Here is an 18,511-nt window from a genome sequence, read left to right on the forward strand (position 1 = left end):
GATTTTTGGGATTAACACTAACCCCTTTATCACTAATTATATGGCCAAAATATTTTGGTCTGTCTAAACAAACATTCGTTTTTATTCATTTTCAGTCCCGAATTTTCGATCCTTTGCAGGGCTTTACTCAAATTTCTATCATGCTCCTGTCCGTCTTTACCAAGACAACAATGTCATCCATAATGGCATCAACACCTGGCAGACCATCTAAAAGATCAGACATTTTCCTTAGAAATATTTCAGGAGCTGACGTGATTCAAAACGGAACAGGTTTGAACGCATATCGACCAAATGGCGTTATAAATGTCGTCAATCACGGCTATTGTCATCAAGCAGTAACTGATAGAAACCATTAGCTGCATCTAACTTTGAAAAGACTGTCATGTTCACAAGTTTCGGTAAAACATCGGCTTTTCGAATGATAGACCGCCTTCTAACTGCATTATCTTTGACAACTGTTTGTAGAGAATTCTGACCACTATGCAATCAAGGATTTGTTCTGATTTTACGTCAGCGTTGAACTCGCAGCTCTCAACTAACTCTTAAAGACTCCTGATGAAAGATTGGACTGATTTGCCTTTAGTTTGTTTTCGAGAATGAAACTCTGCCGTTCATGAATAATGTTCTTTTTTGGTGTGAAATGTCCATTGAATTTTTCAAATATGGTATTAAATTTCTTTTGATCTTCTGCTTAAAGTCCACAAATGGCTATAAATATTAAATACGAGCAATGTCAGTGTACACAGAGTCTTCACGATAGCTGTATTAAGTCTAAAGGCATCATTGATAGAATGGACACTTTAATAGCAAATATAAGTCAGGCTGGTCAGGTGAGTAGCACTTAGAGCCGACTAGTGAGATCATTTGTAATTAGCATCCACGTTTGTTATTGACAGCGTATGTAAAGTGAATTTGCATGAACAGTTGCCAATTTCAAGTTTACAATAACTTTTGAATGCAGAGATCACTACTATCCATGATCAATAGCATACTGTAGACTAGAAAGATCGTTGTAGATAGCATCCACGATTGTTACTGAAAGCATATATTTAGCGGCAATGCAGACACAGCTTCTATTCATGATCAAGAAACGCTTTCATGTGGTAACGGATAACTTCTTAGTCTCAATCATTCAGCCGCTCTGATTAGAGTCAATGACGTCAATACAGAACAGTATTGAGCCGGATCAGATGCAAGCGTCTAGATTATCGAGTCTAATAACTTTTACTAGTTTCGTACCCAAATCGGTTTGAACTTTCTTACTTTTCCCGGATTTTCCCCAATTTAACCCGATATCGCAAAAATCAAGGCATTGTTACAACCGGGAACATACTTTTCGATATTCCTGACTTTTTCCCAGTAGCGTGGGAACCCTGTAGCACACTACCCCCTATTCTCTATGTGAAATTAAGAATCTTTCTATAACGATTAACCTCTAATAGACCTTGATCTTGAAGGTAAGGACAAGGGCCTTGTACGTGACATGTTGTCTTTATGTGCCAAACATCAGAGCCAGGTTATTTCATAATCAGACTGAGCATGTCACAGTCCTGACATGAACGCCTATTCTCTAGATGTATCTGCCGCTTTTCATTTATATTGATCACCTGCCAAGAGCAGAGCTGTGTTTCTACATTTGGGGATCAGGGCCAGGGCCATGAGAAAGGGGAATTTAGCGGTTTGTTTGGCAAAAAGAGAATTTTTGCACGTTGACAGAAACAAAACAATAACAAAGATCTAAATGCAAGTTAATGTTATTCATAAACATGTATCAAAACACAGTTTACAAAATAGTGTTATTTGTACATTTGTATTTACATTTGACTTGCTATCATTTTTTTTAAAGGTTATTTATTTTTGCGATTATCAAGAGGAATTTTAACCAAAATTTTGGGAAATAGATGTAAGTATATTCCTTGACTTGGGCAATGGGCTTGGGCTTTATAGCAGCCCCAAAATTCATCAAGAGACAGTACATGTACAGGAGTCGACACTAACCATTTTTCCAAGGGATCCCGAAGGGACACCAACATTTGAAATCAGGTGTCCCTTCCTGAAATTAGGAGTCCCTTCCACTTTTTAATTTTTTTATCATTGTTGAGCCTGTTTTAATATTTAATTCAACATACAGTGTCTTTTACTTTTCATTTTGTAATTCAAGAATACACCCTATTATACATGTTTTTAACAGCATGTAATGACAAGTTAGTAGCACTGAATGTCAGACATGTGAACCTCTGGCAATGGCAGTGAGGTGTATTTGGGTCTCTTAGTCGGTGGATTGGGTTCAAAAGCGGTAGAATGTCCCAGTCACAAACAAAGATGAATACAATGTAAACAAAAACTTGATGTTGTTACTATTTTTAGATTTTCGGGAAATACGCATAAATTACATCATGGTCAAGGGTCTTGTCATATGTCGGTGCCTTTCATTGAGAAACAGTAGGAATATTACATCTGGCTTGTGAAAACTCAAGTCAATATTAAGAAGAGCTGCTGATAAATCAATCAGACTGCTCAACAGGTGTCGTGCATACTGGAAGAGCAGACGACCAAAAATTGTGTATGTTAATTTTCGCGCCAAAAAGTCATAAAATTTTATAAATTGATTCTTGATAATTAATTAAACTTTGCAAATTTTATTACTATTTTGTTTTGATCAAAGCATTAAAATAAATGTCTTTAAAATTAACAAATAATACTGATAAGTTGAATGCCAATTAACAAAGAATGCTGAATGTAGGATGTCGGTCTTTTGTGCCGTAAATGTTACTGTAACTACTCGAAGGTCGCATCATTAAGGCATCAAAGTCAGCAGTGTTGGCATCTTTTTGATTCTGACACATACGCGTAACAATTCCACATAAGTAGTTTGCCGATAATAAATCTCTGTCACCTCTGACCTTGTTAATAATGTAAACAACAAAACGGAAGCGTTAACCCGCATGCGCCCTGTGACATGACCTGTTTATTTATAGATTCATGACGTAACTATAGTAAAAAAGTCAGCTATACTTTTGCTTTCGTGTGTGCGATAATAATAATATAATATCATTTTGTCATGCACTGTCAAGAACTTTAGGGGGACCCGAATATAGGTAATAAATTAATGAAATGCTACTTATTTATTGATATTTAGCATTTATCGGTCAGAAATTTAAGTGTTCCGACGGAATACCGCACTTCGAAGTTAAGGTGTCCCTCCCGAAAAACTGGTGTCCTCCGGATCCCGGGACCCCGTTAGTGTTGAACACTGCATGTATATGACATAAAGAATATTTCAGTTTCTGACTTGAATTGATCCTTTTTGCAAAGGGGACCAAGAATGACCAGCTGCTCAGATGTTTTGTTTTCAATGTGTTTTATGACACAGTAGTAAACAGTAAAATTACAAAGAGAACAATTCATTTTAATCCCATGAACTAGATTTAGAGACAATAAGCAAGCAGCTATAACAGTCGAGTTGTATACTAAATAACAGAGAGGTTATGAAACGCAATGTAAAAACTCGAGTTGTTGACATGGGTGAAAACTGGGAAAATCCAAAAACAAATGGTGGAGGTCCATAGCAGGAATTGAATATATCTGTTTTTATTGCATTTATATTTACATAATAAGCCTGGACTAGGTAAAAATACCAATGGAGAGTTGCTTTCTTGGTATATTTAGAGAGAAAATGGCAATAAAAATATCCCACATGGACTTTTGTTTACTCTATCAGTGTACGCGAAAACCTTTTTGACACGCAGGACATTTTGTCTGTGGTCTTTAAAGTCTACTCAGGACATTTTCCTGTTATGTAAGACAATTTTGAGTAAACATATCAATACTCAAAATGGTCGTTTTGTATGATATAAATGTAATGTCAGGAAATATGTGTAAGCCGCATTTTAGTTTGATCTGTGTGCACTAGCACACTATACAAATTTGGAATATAAACATCTGATAAAACTGACAGATGTCAAAAGGCTTTATACGGGATGAATATTTCAACTTTGAGTATCACAATTATATCCTCCGTTCTTTGAAAATATGACAGACAGTTTGAAAATCTACCAGCCATGTCCGTCTATCTGACGAGTTATTGCGTTCACAGCTATATAAAGATAAATTCTAACATGTTATTTACTGAATATGGCCTTGGGTGATCTTAAAATATTTGTTATGAGGAAAGCCAACACACACTCCCATGTGTTAATTGCATACCTGTATAGACACTCCAAAGTTGTTACCATCTTCTATTTTAGGTATGAGGAATGAAATCCACATCTTGATCTGGAAACATAAAACACAAACGTTGATTTCAAAGTACTGTCAAAACAATGTGAGACTGATGTTTAAAGATGGATGAAGATTTCTCTATTGGGTGCAAGTTATCAAGAAGCATAAGAAAAAAAGAAAATATGTAATTAAGGTAAATTTTAAGTCAGTGAATAGAAAGTTTTATTTCGCAATATCAAAAAGCTCTTCGCCTAAACTGACCAAAAAGCTCATAGCTTCCAAATATGTATTACAACTGCTCCGAAATATAGATCAGAAATAACTACAGTACAAAATATGCCTTAATAATTGTTTTTGAGATTATATTAAAATTTAAAAATTTTCATTTCAAGTCAGTCAAGCTTTTTTTGGCAAATAAGGAAAGAGGCTTGTATATTCTAAATATCTGTCAAATTGGAAATAAGCGCTTGTTAAAGTAAGAAATGGGAAAGTTATGTCAGAAAGTTGTTGTATTTTAGGCATCAGAAGGAAATAAAATAGCATTCACTATATCTAATAATCATGCTTTCATCCAATATTATAAGAGGAAAAACTTTCTATCTTTAATATCTTTTTTTAAATATATTTTTCAATATTCAATTGGAATTTTACATTCAAATATATTGGGAAAAAACTATTTAAATGATTTATTTAACAGATATACAAACTATATAAGGAAGTATGGTTGAAAGTTGCCATTACCAAAAATGTACATAAATGTTGCCATGGCAACACAACAAAATGTACGGAATCTCTTTTAACCCTATACCATGATCTAGAGACAAGGGCAAGCCTGTTACTGCCCGTTCTTTTCTCAGAAGTGCGAAACTACATTGACGAACATGCAACACCTATAGGGTTCATTCAGTAGTCTGTTTCATAACACTTCTGTCGAAGACAAATGATTGAAGTATTTATTTTCCAAGTGTGAATTATTAGCAACCACAAGCAACCATGACAACCTAAATGTTGTTATTTTTATACTTCTTTATTAATAAATAACATTTTTCAGTGTTTCAGTTAGAAACTGTCCAATTACTTTAAATTTTATTTAATTTACAATGATTATGAGTTATATTAACTCACTCTCCTTGGCAACAATGTTGGGCAAAAGTGTTGTCTTGTGTTGCTGGAGAAACCGGTGTACCCAGAGAAAACCCACTTGTCCGGCTTGGTGACCACCAACCAAACTCACATGCACCAGGAATCCAACCCAGGTCGCCTCGGTGAGAAGTGAGTGCGCTAACCGGACAACCGACTGTCCACTTATGAATATCATTTACCTGATTTTCAACTTAGGCCTAAAAAAAAATATGTCTGTTTCGGGTAACCCAACCCTACCTATAAAAATGCGCCGACCCTAACTATTTTTTTCTGTTTCTGAGCAAAAAAAATATTCGTTAGCGAAAAGAGAGTTACGAAGGGCGGATTAATGCAGATTTTAATCAGAATTATTGTTTATATGATAAAACAAAGTCAGGCAATGACAGTAGTGTAGGAAAGACTGCCATGTGCAAGGAAACACTCTGAACTTACGACAGATTTTGAAAAAAATCAATAAAACAAGAGCTGTCACAGTATGTGACGAATGCCCCCGAATGTGACATTGACCTACGAACAAGGTCAGTACATGAAAAGTTGATCTTGCCTTTATGTGTCAAATACATATGGCAAGTTATTTTAAATTTCCTCTGAACATAAAAAAATACCACCCATACTTGACAACCTACACTGTTATGTCCTTATATTCAGAATTCCCTTGTGAATAAACACTTAGTGTATCTTTCACCTTAGAGGTAGGGACATGGGTCTTGCACAGGACACGTCGTCTTCGTATGTGGAACACATGTAGCAAGTTATTTTAAAATCTGTCCTTACAAGGGAAAGTTACAGCCCGGACACGACAACCTATACCCTATGTCCTTGTATGCAGCACTCTATTGTGAATAAACACTAAGTGTGACCTTGACCTTTGAGGTAGGGACACGGGTCTTGCACGCGACATGTCGTCTTGGTATGTGGTACACATGTGGCAAGTTCAGTGCTCCAGCTAGCCCGTTTTTCAATGGCGCAGCGCCCGTGCACCTTTTCTTACCGCCCTGCCCCCTTTTTGAGTAGTGCCCTTTTTACAAATGCTCTATAAGCATCAATTATCCCGTTAGTGCCCTTTTTACTATTGAAATCATTATAAAAGATCGACAGCCCTTAATCCGCTGTCATAATTGAGACAAATTACGTAATACTTATGATAATAGTGTTCCCGCTAGGTGTCACCATGCCCCCATTGACTGCTTAAAATATGCCGTACTGCCCTTTCATCTTCCCATGTGCCTTGTCCAAGTCATATGACAGCTAATTGTGTATTTGTGTAGTGAGCAGACGACCTGTGTATTCATAATCGGTCATCTTCTAATCCAATAATTAAGAAGAGACAAATAGGGAAACATCGGCAGGAGGCGGAGCTATTGAATGACAGCCAATCAGAATATACATTGAGAATTCGTTCATTTAATGATGAAAGTTCGTAAAACGCGATAGAAAATGTGAAGGGATGGTGAAAAATGTTGTCAAGCACAATTAAATCTTTTAAAATAATTGTTAATTGTATTGTACTGACGAAAATCGCTATTTAAACATTGTTGATTTGAAGCAGACGACCACTGCCGATTTGTAAACATAACAAAGGTGGCGCTAACACAATCAAATACATCACTTTTTCAGTAAATGTTTTTTTAAAGTTTATTTGTAAAATATTCATGATGAAAATTTCATTGTAACCCACAAATATATGTTGATGCTTTATGTAGTGTTTACCTATCGTTGGTACGATCATGTCAAAATTCGCCGAAACCGCCATTTTGTCAGAACGAATTTCGGAGTTATTTTATCAATGTTCTATGTTTTATAAGTGATTTTTAAAGCAAGGGCAGTGATTTTTATTGTCATTTTATTCTAAAACATTAGCATATTAAACATTATTTTACCAAAGACAATTTAAAAACAGCCAGGCTGAATGTAACATTCGTACCCAATCCCGATCGTACCAAACTAAGATTCGTCCCCTACATATTTGTTTTTTGTGTATTTATTTATTTGATTGCTTCAAATGTTTAACTGTCTTTGTTTTTTTCTTCATTTTACATGATTTTTTTTTAGAAATATGTGCCATTGCATTAAAGAAGACTCCAAACAAGTACAATCATACTACCACAGACAAAAAGACAAATTTTAATTTTGATATTCAAACACACCCTACCAAATTTGGAGAAAAAAACCAAACTTTCTTTATTCAAGTCTGGAAATCATGGAAAATGATTTATATTGAGTATGAAAACAAAACAAATTCTAGGTGGAGACCCCCCCCCCCCAAAAAAAAACGGGGTGGACCCCTCCCACAACCACCCTCAATCACCCCTACACGACTCATGTAGTTTGCCCTTTTCAAAACTCCACCCTGCCCTTTTCAAATCCTGGCTGGAGCACTGAAGTTATTTTAAAATCTGTCCATACAAGGGAAAGTTACAGAGCCGGCCGGCCGGACGGACGGACGGACGGTGCGATTTTAATATGCCCACCTTCGGGGGCATAAAAAAATCCCTTCCTACCCTACCTAGAAATTTTGGGAAGGTTACCCTAAACAAACAATTTTTTTTTTTGGCCTGATGATATATATTATTAAAGAAATGTTCCTTTATTTTCAACTGTGTTGTTAAATATTTTTTCAAGAGTCTACTTTGCTTAAAAATGTGACTTTAAGACTGACTGTGTTTGAGTGGTCGATGAGGTCTCGTATGTAGGGTTTGAGTTGCTCAGAAATATCGCACAGCTTCTTGTTTATAGTCACTGCACCGCCTGGCAACGAGTAGACCTCTGTACCTGTAAAATAGATACAAGAGCTATGCAGAGTGAAAACCAATGCCCACCTGATATTTGTAGCGGGGCTTACAGCCGAAAAAAGAGGAATAACTCAACATTTACATGTATTAAAGCCAGAGTTACTGGTCTTGTTGTACATGTATATATTGTCTCCAGTAACACGAGTAGCAAGTTTCAGTCGAATATCTTGAATGGTTTTTGAGTGATGGTCAAGGTTGAAACATAAACACCGCGGATGCTGACACCATTAATGACACCAAGGCTACGACAGTTCTTCAAGAGATAGACAATCTAAGAACAAAGTGTATCAAAGAGTTATCCTTACAGAACATATTTAACATATGTTACAACCAGAAAACTGCAAATCAATTCCTACCTTGTAAATCATGTTTTCTCTTCTTAGCTGCGGGCTGAAACGGAAAATGAGGGTTGAAATTATCAGTGGAAACAGTTTAACTCAGGGCTGGTAACAGCTGATAATTGTCATTCCTGAAAAATAGTTGGGTGTCTGTTGACTTAAAGAGGGATTCATGCCAAAATTTCGAAAGGGGTCTACGCCCCTAAACCCTGCATCAAGAAGCTTAGACCCCTTTCAAATTGTTTCCCAAATCATTTATATTCAATTTAAGGTAATTGATATTTCTTTATGCAAAAGTCTGAGCAAAAATAAAAACACTAGTCTGAAGTTTAAAGCTCTCAATGCTAATTTAAGGTTTATTTCAGAACTTAAGTACCCCTGCAAACAAATGGTTTTACTAAATGTTCAGAACTTGAGTCCTATCAAAATGTTATCGAAACTAGAGTTTCAAAACTAAGACTATAATTAAATTGTGTAACCACTAGTCAAAATTGGAAATTCCCAGCTGAAACCAGCAGCTTTCTCTTAAATGATAAGGCCTAAAAACAATGTTTCTGGTTACGGCCTGTAAAAACAATGGGTTGGTAGGGAATTATTTTGCATGGCAAACTTTACCTACAGATTATACTTATTCTTCTCATTTCCGGTCTGTTTAGCTATTATATTTGCTATATACATTAGAATCCCTTTGGACCCTGTTGAATCACCAAATTTTCAAACAAGCTTTGAAGTTTTTTAGGTCAACAAAAAAAGGACATCCCCATTCTAATAATCTGGTTTTCATTGAAAACTTGTTCAAGATGGCCAAAATCAAAGATTATAGGGAAAAGATGACCATAGTCAGCAACCACGGTACTTAATTCTTTTATACATCATAAATACCGTGGGACAATTGACAGACAAAATTTCGTTTTAATGAATATGCATAAGCCAGGGGAGAAAACTCACCTTCCAATGAATTTGCATGTTACAATCAAATATGCTTTATAACCCTGATGTGGGACTGTCAGTAGCCTCCTTGGCTGAGTGGTCTTGACTGCTGTTTAATATTATTGTACTGAAACAGCAGACCGGTTCAATTCGCCAGAATATTTTTTAACAGGAAAGCATCTGGTACCGTTCGGAAACTATGAAACTCCCTCATTAATAATTTAAGATTACAAGATGTTCCTAGCCAAATTACCCCAGTACACAAAGTGTACTAGTGTATCGGGGGTATCCAATAATGGACAATGACATAAACCCTATTAAAATATTTTTAAAAATGTTTAGAAAACATGAGCTGTCACAGTTAGTGATGAATGCCCTAGAAATGCCATCCAGTTCAATGGATAATGCAATTACTTATTATTATGTCTACATACAGGAAGACCAAATATAAATTATAAGTATATATGCAAGACCCCATGATGGCTAGCCTCAAGTGTAGGGGAGTGATGAAGTAAGACTTAGAGGTATGACATGCACTTGACAGCTGGTCTTATGTACCAAAAACATGCAGTCTTCGTCGTAACTTGGTTGCCCGAAGCCCGGGACCAGTAAATACTGTTTCGGGCAAGTAAAAATCCCAGGTGGTTGCCAGAACGGGCAAGTGCATTTATCCGAAATTTAGATCCCTCCGTTTTCATAATTTCTTAGCAACAGTTCACAAATCCTGATTGAAGGTTATTATTATATTGAAAATTGGGTTTCGTACATTTACGCATGGATTGGTTATTTTGGGCAAGTAAAACTGTTTTTGGGCAAGTGGTTTTCTTCAATTACTTCCCCGAAAGGACAAGTGCTGATGCTTTTTACGGCAAAGACTGAACATGTGCCAAGAAGTTTCAAAATCTTGACCTTTGAGTTAGGGATGTGGGTCTTGCACGCAACAAGTTGTCTTTATATATGGAAAACATGTGCAAAGTAATTCTAATTTCAATCCAACCCTGCATAACAAAGTTACAGCCCATACACAGAAAACCAAATGGTGCAACCGTAATACGCCACCCATCAGGACCCAGACAGACTGATGAATAAATATAGTATGAAAGATGTATAAATATTGCTAAAACAATATTTATGTACGTACCTCGTCTGTGCCATTGTCTGTAAGGATTATTGGATCAGGAACAGGAATGTTCAACACACTGTGTATCTCAGACAGCTTGTCCAGACTCAGACTCTAAATAGAGATTATTATTCATAAACACTTGTACAATATTACCCCACCAACCTCTTCAAACGTCAGTACCCAGTGTAGATCTCAGACAGCTTGGTCAGGCTCAGACTCGGAATGGAGAAATAAATTGTAAATTTGTACTCAATAACGCAATCATGTGCTTAATTACCCCGCCCTGACCCATCCCTTCACCTGTCTGAGCCAATTTCTGAAAAGAGGCTGAACACTAAGTCAGGACAGCACTGTTCAACTCACTGTGGATCTCAGACAGTTAAGTTGGAGTATAAGACTCTGAATGGTTACAGATACAGTAAATCATAATTAAAACATGTACTTCAATACCCCACCTACTCGTCTGCGCCATTAACTGTAAAGAATACTTGGTCAGAGCAGACTCCCCCAGTTCAAGATACCAACTGCATTTGCTAGGACGTATTTATAGCCTTAAGTAAAATGTATGGTGGAAGGGAGATAACCAGAACTTAAAGCATATTCCTCAGTCAATGATCAATAACAAAAAAACATCAACATGGTAGTTACCTTGTGAATATCTTCCAGTTCGATGATTTTTCGTGGAAAAACGCTCTTGACAAGCATCTCCCCCTAAAGATAAAACAATTAACAAACTAAAACACTCATGAATTCACATTAGGGTTATCATTCAATATGGAATAACTTAATTTATAAAACAATTTTTCTGAATTGTTTAAAATGTGCCTTGGCAAGTTTTCATTTGTATTATATATATTATATACTAATTTGGTTACTTATAGTGCAAAAATCAATTAACCTCACCATACTATGATGCAACGAGTTCAACTATTCAATAATCATGCTAAATATTAATATGTTACACATTTTACTGATATTTTGATCAATAACCAAAATACATTAACACAATGCGACTGATCGATGATCGAGAAAACACCAGGGCAACAAAACCATTGCCTCTTTTTCTCTGTAAAATCTTCCAACTAAATTTGAGTGCATGTTGATTGAAGCTTACCTCAGACTTGAATGTTTCTTTAAAGTCTTGTACCTGAAAACAGATGAAATTTACATTAAGAACTGTAAATGCAATAGTTCGTGATTGGAAATGCAGTAGTTTTTGAAGCCAATTATCATTTTTTACATGCTTCGACGTCTCATTTTTATCTCCCTCCTTTTTGTATAAAGTTCAAAGTAAATATCCTTACCGGCCTAATTAAAAATGATTCCAAAAATCTTAAGTATTCCATTTTATTTCTGAAAACAGATTTATTCCAAAATCTTGTAAATCAAGTCATGATTTTTTGTGCTTCTTCATTAATTTTATCAAAATTGACCTTTTAATGGCAAACCTTTCTTTCCTGATGAGAATATACATGATGATGATATTGTTTAGACGGTCTATAAATCCGATGCATGTTCATAACTTTGGACCATATGTTTTAAGAACACAGCACAACAACATAATCAGTATACACTAAAGTGAGCATGTAACTCGGTAAAACAAACCACAGAAGTCAATCAACCATATGGAACATGTGATTATGCTCAGTAACATTTGATTGAACTTATAAAGAATGTGGATAATGTCAATTGTAAACGATAACTTATGTTCACTCAATCAGTCAATCTTACATGTACATTCACTACATGTATAAACAAATTTAACATTTTATTAAACACAAAAATATGCTGGTATGAAAAATTTAAAATTCTGCAAAATTTGCCAATATTACTGTGTTGTCATAATTATCACTAGCCTGGAGAATGGAAATTCTTATTCTGATCACATTTAATTTGATAAATGCATATTAACTAGGGATGCAAACGAATATTCGATCAAACGTATGGTATTCGAATATCAAAGTCGGTATTCGAATATTCGATGTTTTTTTTTGTTGAATATTAATAATAATAATAAATATTTTGCCTACAACTATGATTGTTGTTGTATTTAAGATTCGTTTGTCTTGTTTTAACAACGACTGGCCCATAATGCCAGTGGTGTGAATGTGACACTAAACACGCGGCATGTATCATTTAGGGACATATCGTCGGGTACTATAAAAAGTCCCCTTGTTTTTACAATAACTGGCTTATTAGAAAAACACGGGGAGTGACAGAAAACGACAAGTGACAGAAAAAAATTAGGGATGGAAACCGGATACTAAATTGGTATCCGAATATTCGTATCAAGTATTCGAATACTATCCGGATACTCGTATCAAATTGTTTTCATAATAAGTAAATTTCCTATCATATGTCACCCACCTTCTGTTATTTGACATAATTGTCCACTTAATTTATAATTCGTCATATGACAATTTCACTTTTTCATTCATTCTTTCTCAGTCTTAATAATTTATAATGTTATAATCAAAGCTAAACAACTCATTTTACGTCATAAATCTCATGATGAATACCACATAAACACCTCGCGAATTTGATAGTCACTTCGGCCGAGGTGGTTGCTTGGTTACTGCCACGTGCTATCGAGTTTGTTATTTATCAGCAGGTTTCATGTTAAATGACGCTTTGATTATTTGATAGTCGACTGTAATTTTATTTCATTACATTGTTTGATTTAATGCAATACCTACAATTTCTGCGGTGTTTTGTAATGAAGGATATAATTGCGGAAAAGATAAGAAGACAAAAAGACGATCTGATTTTTCTTTATTTACATGCGTGTCCTTTTTTATTTATCAATAAACTAAACATGTTTACATATCGTATGAAAAATAAACTACACTACACAAAATAAAAATAAATAAATAAATGAATAAATAAAATGAATAAATACTAAATAGGAAATAAATCATTTATATATTTGATAATTTAATTAAACACTGTACACACACTACTTTCAAGTCCGAAATGTTCGATTACTTAATAATTTCTTCATACATATTCATCAAAAATACGATTGGTCATTAATAGCTTTGATTGCACGACCCTTATCTTGTGATTGGACGATCAATTCCTACGGATTAATGATCAATCAGTTACTATCAACTAGTGCCAATTAGTGTCAATTAAGCACATCTGAGATCATAAAACAACACTTGTCATTGTAAACAAGGTCATAGAACTTCACAGGGTGCTGCACAAGGACACAATATCACGCCTTGTGCAAACACCCAATTAGCAGACGATGTGTTACACATACTCACTTCGCGACAGACACTGTTGATCATCTGAAAAGTTTTATAACAATTGCTATGTCTCTGCTAAGCTATTTCATTGAAATTTTAATTCTTAACGAATATTCGAATACCCATTTTGGTATCCGAATACTTGCGTGATATCCGGATATCCGGATACTCGGATATTCGCTTCCATCCCTAAAAATAATCCAACTATTTTAGGTAAATTGCTTCTACCAATTAAGAAAATCTGAAATAAACTAGTTCCCAAGTTGGTTTAGTTTTTCCGTAGTTTATATATTAGAGGTCAATCCCAGAACGAGGCTGCTCGTCCAACAGAGACTCTCCATTGGCACATAACGCCAATTGACCAAAAATCCATCTAGGTTCACGTTGTTTACAAATATGAAGGCAGAGGAATATTAATTAAAAGTTTTTGTTCATTTTTCTCTGTTCATAAAGTATGACTTTTTGTCTTTCTGAAATGAAGAATTTCAGAGGCTCATTTGGTGTAATTCAGGGTCTGCCACGCGTAGTTGTTACGACAAAGTAGAGCTAAAATGCGCCGGCTATTACTTTAGAGAATATTATTAAAGTTTTTGGTAATCCAATATTCGAATATTCTTTCGAAAGAATTACCGAATAATCGAAAATCAATTTTGCCATTCGTTTGCATCCCTAATATTAACAAACACTAATGCACCAGTCAATTGTAACTACCGCCCCCCCAGGTCCGGGGGTATACTGGGGAAAGCCGGGGAAATGGGCCATGTTTTTACCTTCCAGGTGGCCCCGCAGTGCCGGGTGACTGCGGTGGTTTTGACTTCACGCCAAATATAGCGGGAAATTGGCATTATCTAGGGTCCCTTGGGTGCGGGGGTTTTACTAGCAGATCGTCCCCGCAGGGCCGAGATTTTGCCAGGGCTTGGCTGGACCGAAAGTCAAAGTCCCCGCTATTCCCCGGACCTGGGGCTGTGGTTACAATTGATTGGTGCATAACAAATATAGGTGGTCAACATTTTTTTTTGTCCAAAGAAAAGGCATTTATTTCTCAAGTTTTCCAATACATTTATTTCACTAAATCAGCAGTGAGCCATTATTGATTTAAATCAGGTGAGGTGATAGATATAAACAGTGGCTGGCCCTTTTAGTAGGTAGTTTACACAACACAATGTAGACCACTAAAAAGTTAAAGATTGTTAGTATGAACCTACACAAAATAAATGTTTACACAACTGAGTTGCATCAAACCATTTACTTTTGAAAGTATGTAGTGGTACCAACAACCTTTAACCATTATCATTGACAACTTGTTAGACTCAACAAATTCAAACAATAAGAAACGTGTGCCAAACAAATACAATGTTTGTCTGTAAATTTACCGGGTCTTCCTCATGTGATGCAGCATGCTTCTACAAATAACGTGACAGAAAGACCGTAATTAATGAATAGTTTGTTTGGCCTTACAATACTCACTCACAAAAAAGCAGCAACCTGAGTTTTCTACATTGGTCATTTATGTAAATTTTTGTGAAATTTGGGGCAGGTAAGCACAAAAAATATTTTTTTACTTGTGGTTTAAGTTAAGGTTGTGAATTACATGTATGCTTACTTCACAGAGATCTTCCTATGTTCATTTAAAAAATATAACAACCCTGCATCAAAACCTCAGACTAAATCCAATTACCAATTGGCATATATGTCATAAAGTGAGCCATTAATCTGATATCAATAAACTGTTAAAACAACACCCTGTCACCGACAAATACATAATACCAAAGCACCTCCAGATGCAGATCTTAGCAGACCTATTTTTTGCTACCTTAAACGAAAATACAAGCAGCCCAGTTTCCTGATCATAACACTACGATTTTCAAGCGCTCCAGCGATACAGATTTCAAAATCAGACAAATTGATGCTTTGGTGCTAAAATGGCCAGGGGAAGGCCATGCTTACAGTCCTAACAATTCATCAATGATCCCTAACAGTCAATCAATAAGGCACATGATCCTTAAAGTCCTAATATTTCATCAATGATCCACAATATTCTTAATGTCCTAACCATCAATGATCTACATGATCCATCAAGTCCTAATAATATATCAATGATCCTTAAAGTCATAATAACTCATCAATGATTAACATGAGTATACTATTACTGATATGGCTCAGATAAATCCCATATAAAAGACCATACATCCCCAGATTAGTTTAGTTTTAACATAATATATTTTACAACAGTTGTGAAGAAAGTTAGAATAACTTATACATGTACTAAGTCACTCTCATTGGCATGATGTTGCATGAGAGTGTGGACTCGTGTTGTAGGGGAAATTGGAGTACCCGGAAAAACTCACTAACCAAACTCACATGCACCAAGGCCGGGAATCAAACCCTGCTAGCCTTGGTTAGAAGCGAGAGCCCTTACAATATGCTAACAGGACAACCTGCAAGATTGAAAGAAAATACCAGTGTCAGGGTTCGAATTTAACTTTGAGGAGCACTCGCAAAATTTTGCGAGTGCATTTTGAGGCAACTCGCAAAATGAAAAATCAGCTTGCCTTATAATATTGTCTAATTAAAGTAGAAATTTACACCTAAGACATATTATGAATATTAAAAGGTATCAATCTTGAGTGACTCGACTACTAGAACTTATTGATGGCTTTTTCTATTTGGGGGGTACGGAAAGACTCATCATATGCTTGCAGCTTTTTAATTACAAAGCTGTCCAATAATTTGACATTGTTCACTTTGTATATTTACCCTCGCCAGGATCGGGTAATTTAATACCCATTCGACAAGCACGCTACAGATTTCATTAAGTCTGTAAGTATTAAAATCAATAACATTATAAATTTGAAATAAAAAAAAGAACAGTAAATGTAGCGTGGATACTTTGGACCATGAAATATATCGATCGACGAAGTCTACTGTATTCATTTTGACAGTTGGGCGAAAATATATTCAAAGGATGATGGGGTTTACATATAGTGCGCGAAAGCGCTAAATTTAGCCAATGATTGAGCTAGGTGATTACGTCATTCGTATTCACTTTGTATAATGCACGCCTCGGAGCATCCCGGAAAGATTCGAGATAAAACTCAGCCTTTCCGTATTTGTTCTATTTTTGAAAACTTACTAGAGCGGGACTCCGCACTGTCTTCTTTATATTGGTAGTGTAAACATGCCACTTAGAGGCTGTTTACACTCGACTACCTCGCAGAGTTAAGTTCATGTCTATTCTACTTTCCTTTTAACATTTTGTGGTCTAGAAAAAGCCACTCGCAGAATTTTGCGAGCTTGAATAAAAGTCACTCGCAATTTGTAAATGTCGCTCATATTTTGCGAGTATGCGAGTCTAAATTCGAACCCTGAGTGTTCTCAGTAAGAACTGGCTGCATACCGAAATGGATGGGTCAAAAGGCAATTGGGTCGTTTCAATTTTGGAAAATAAGTGAATTTTAAGTTGAATAAGTAGAAGCCTACTATTTGAGAAAGTTCAACCGAAAGTTATTGAGAACCTTCCGATACATGTATCACAAAATAAAAAAAAACATCCAGTGCAGATTGTCAAACAATATGATCAAAATTGTTAACAAGATTGGCAAATACACCCTAGATTGGCAGACTATACTTCCCAGATAGGCAGACTATACAACCCCAGATTGGCAGACTATACAACTCAGATTTGCAGACAATACACCAAAGATTGACAGACTATACACCAACGACTGGCAGACTATACCAACCAGATCTGCAGACAATACACCAATGATTGGCAGACTATTCAACCCAGATTGGCAAACTACACAACCCAAATCTGCAGACTAAACAACCCAGATTTGTCTACTATGCAACCAAAATTGGCAGATTTTGCAACCCAGATTGGCAGACCAACCGAGATTTCCAGACCATATTGGCAGAATATAAAATCCACACCCGCATCCCTTACACCCCAGATGGGCAGGCCGTACTTCCCACATGTGAGGACCGAACTAGCCAGATGGTCAACATGTAAAACGTATCATGGATATTGTGTTTTTAAAAAATAATAAAAAAGTCCCTTCGTCAGCTTTCCCCCACCCGCCATTGTGTTGATCTTGAACAATAACGTATATAATCAACGAAAAATAATATTTCCAAAAGGAAACCTTCTGTAAGTTGGCATCTTTGGGTTTCTTTGAGTCTTTTGTCATTGTCTTTCGTTAAATTTACGAAATTATACTAAAACGTGGGCTCAATATTTTCTTATTCTTCTGCGACACTTTCGGCTTTTTTCCAGGCTCTCTTTGCTAACTTTTACTATTGCGTTAAGAAACTGGGAACCATCGTTCACGCGAGAGTATTCGACAGGGAGATGACTAGAGAGAGGCTCGTGTTCCAAAACTAGATAAAATGCCAATCATGCTTCGATTGCCTTTCAAACCATAAGGTCATTAAGGAATCAATAAGTTGTATCTTGCATGGACCAAAACACTATATACATTAACTGTTCCATGTTAGAATGTAGTATAACGGTCTAGGTCCGTGGTAGTACAAATGTATGTGTGCGTTAGAACCTGCCGCCCATGTTAACTTCAAATCATTGTTCCACTGAACATAAATGCTTTTTCTGGGTGTGATTCGATCAAATTCAAAGTCTTTAAAGAAGATCAAAGGGCACCATTGCTTGAAATTCGCGCAATCAATATGCACATGTATTTCAACTCTATTAAACCT

The 18,511-nt window shown here is 35.9% G+C and overlaps 1 protein-coding gene across 2 annotated transcripts in view; it reads right to left on the bottom strand.

Annotated features, from left to right (window-relative positions):
• The window catches only part of LOC128237159 (proteasome activator complex subunit 3-like), a 29,723-nt gene extending 11,634 nt beyond the window's left edge, over positions 1-18,089 (bottom strand). The window contains exons 1-7 of one of the 2 annotated variants that reach the window (XM_052952451.1): positions 17,944-18,089; positions 11,662-11,694; positions 11,196-11,258; positions 10,566-10,658; positions 8,513-8,546; positions 8,024-8,136; positions 4,207-4,275 (exon numbers count right to left, since the gene is read on the bottom strand). In XM_052952451.1, coding sequence (XP_052808411.1) covers positions 4,207-4,275; positions 8,024-8,136; positions 8,513-8,546; positions 10,566-10,658; positions 11,196-11,258; positions 11,662-11,694; positions 17,944-17,988 — 450 coding nt within the window. In that variant the 5' untranslated portion in view covers positions 17,989-18,089. Of the gene's footprint in view, positions 1-4,206; positions 4,276-8,023; positions 8,137-8,512; positions 8,547-10,565; positions 10,659-11,195; positions 11,259-11,661; positions 11,695-11,995; positions 12,111-17,943 lie in introns of those variants that run through there. The other variant, XM_052952446.1, reaches the window with a different exon arrangement.
• Positions 18,090-18,511: the final 422 nt, after the last annotated feature.

The sequence above is a fragment of the Mya arenaria genome, chromosome 1, assembly GCF_026914265.1.
Source record: "Mya arenaria isolate MELC-2E11 chromosome 1, ASM2691426v1".
Classification (NCBI taxonomy): Eukaryota; Metazoa; Mollusca; class Bivalvia; order Myida; family Myidae; genus Mya; species Mya arenaria.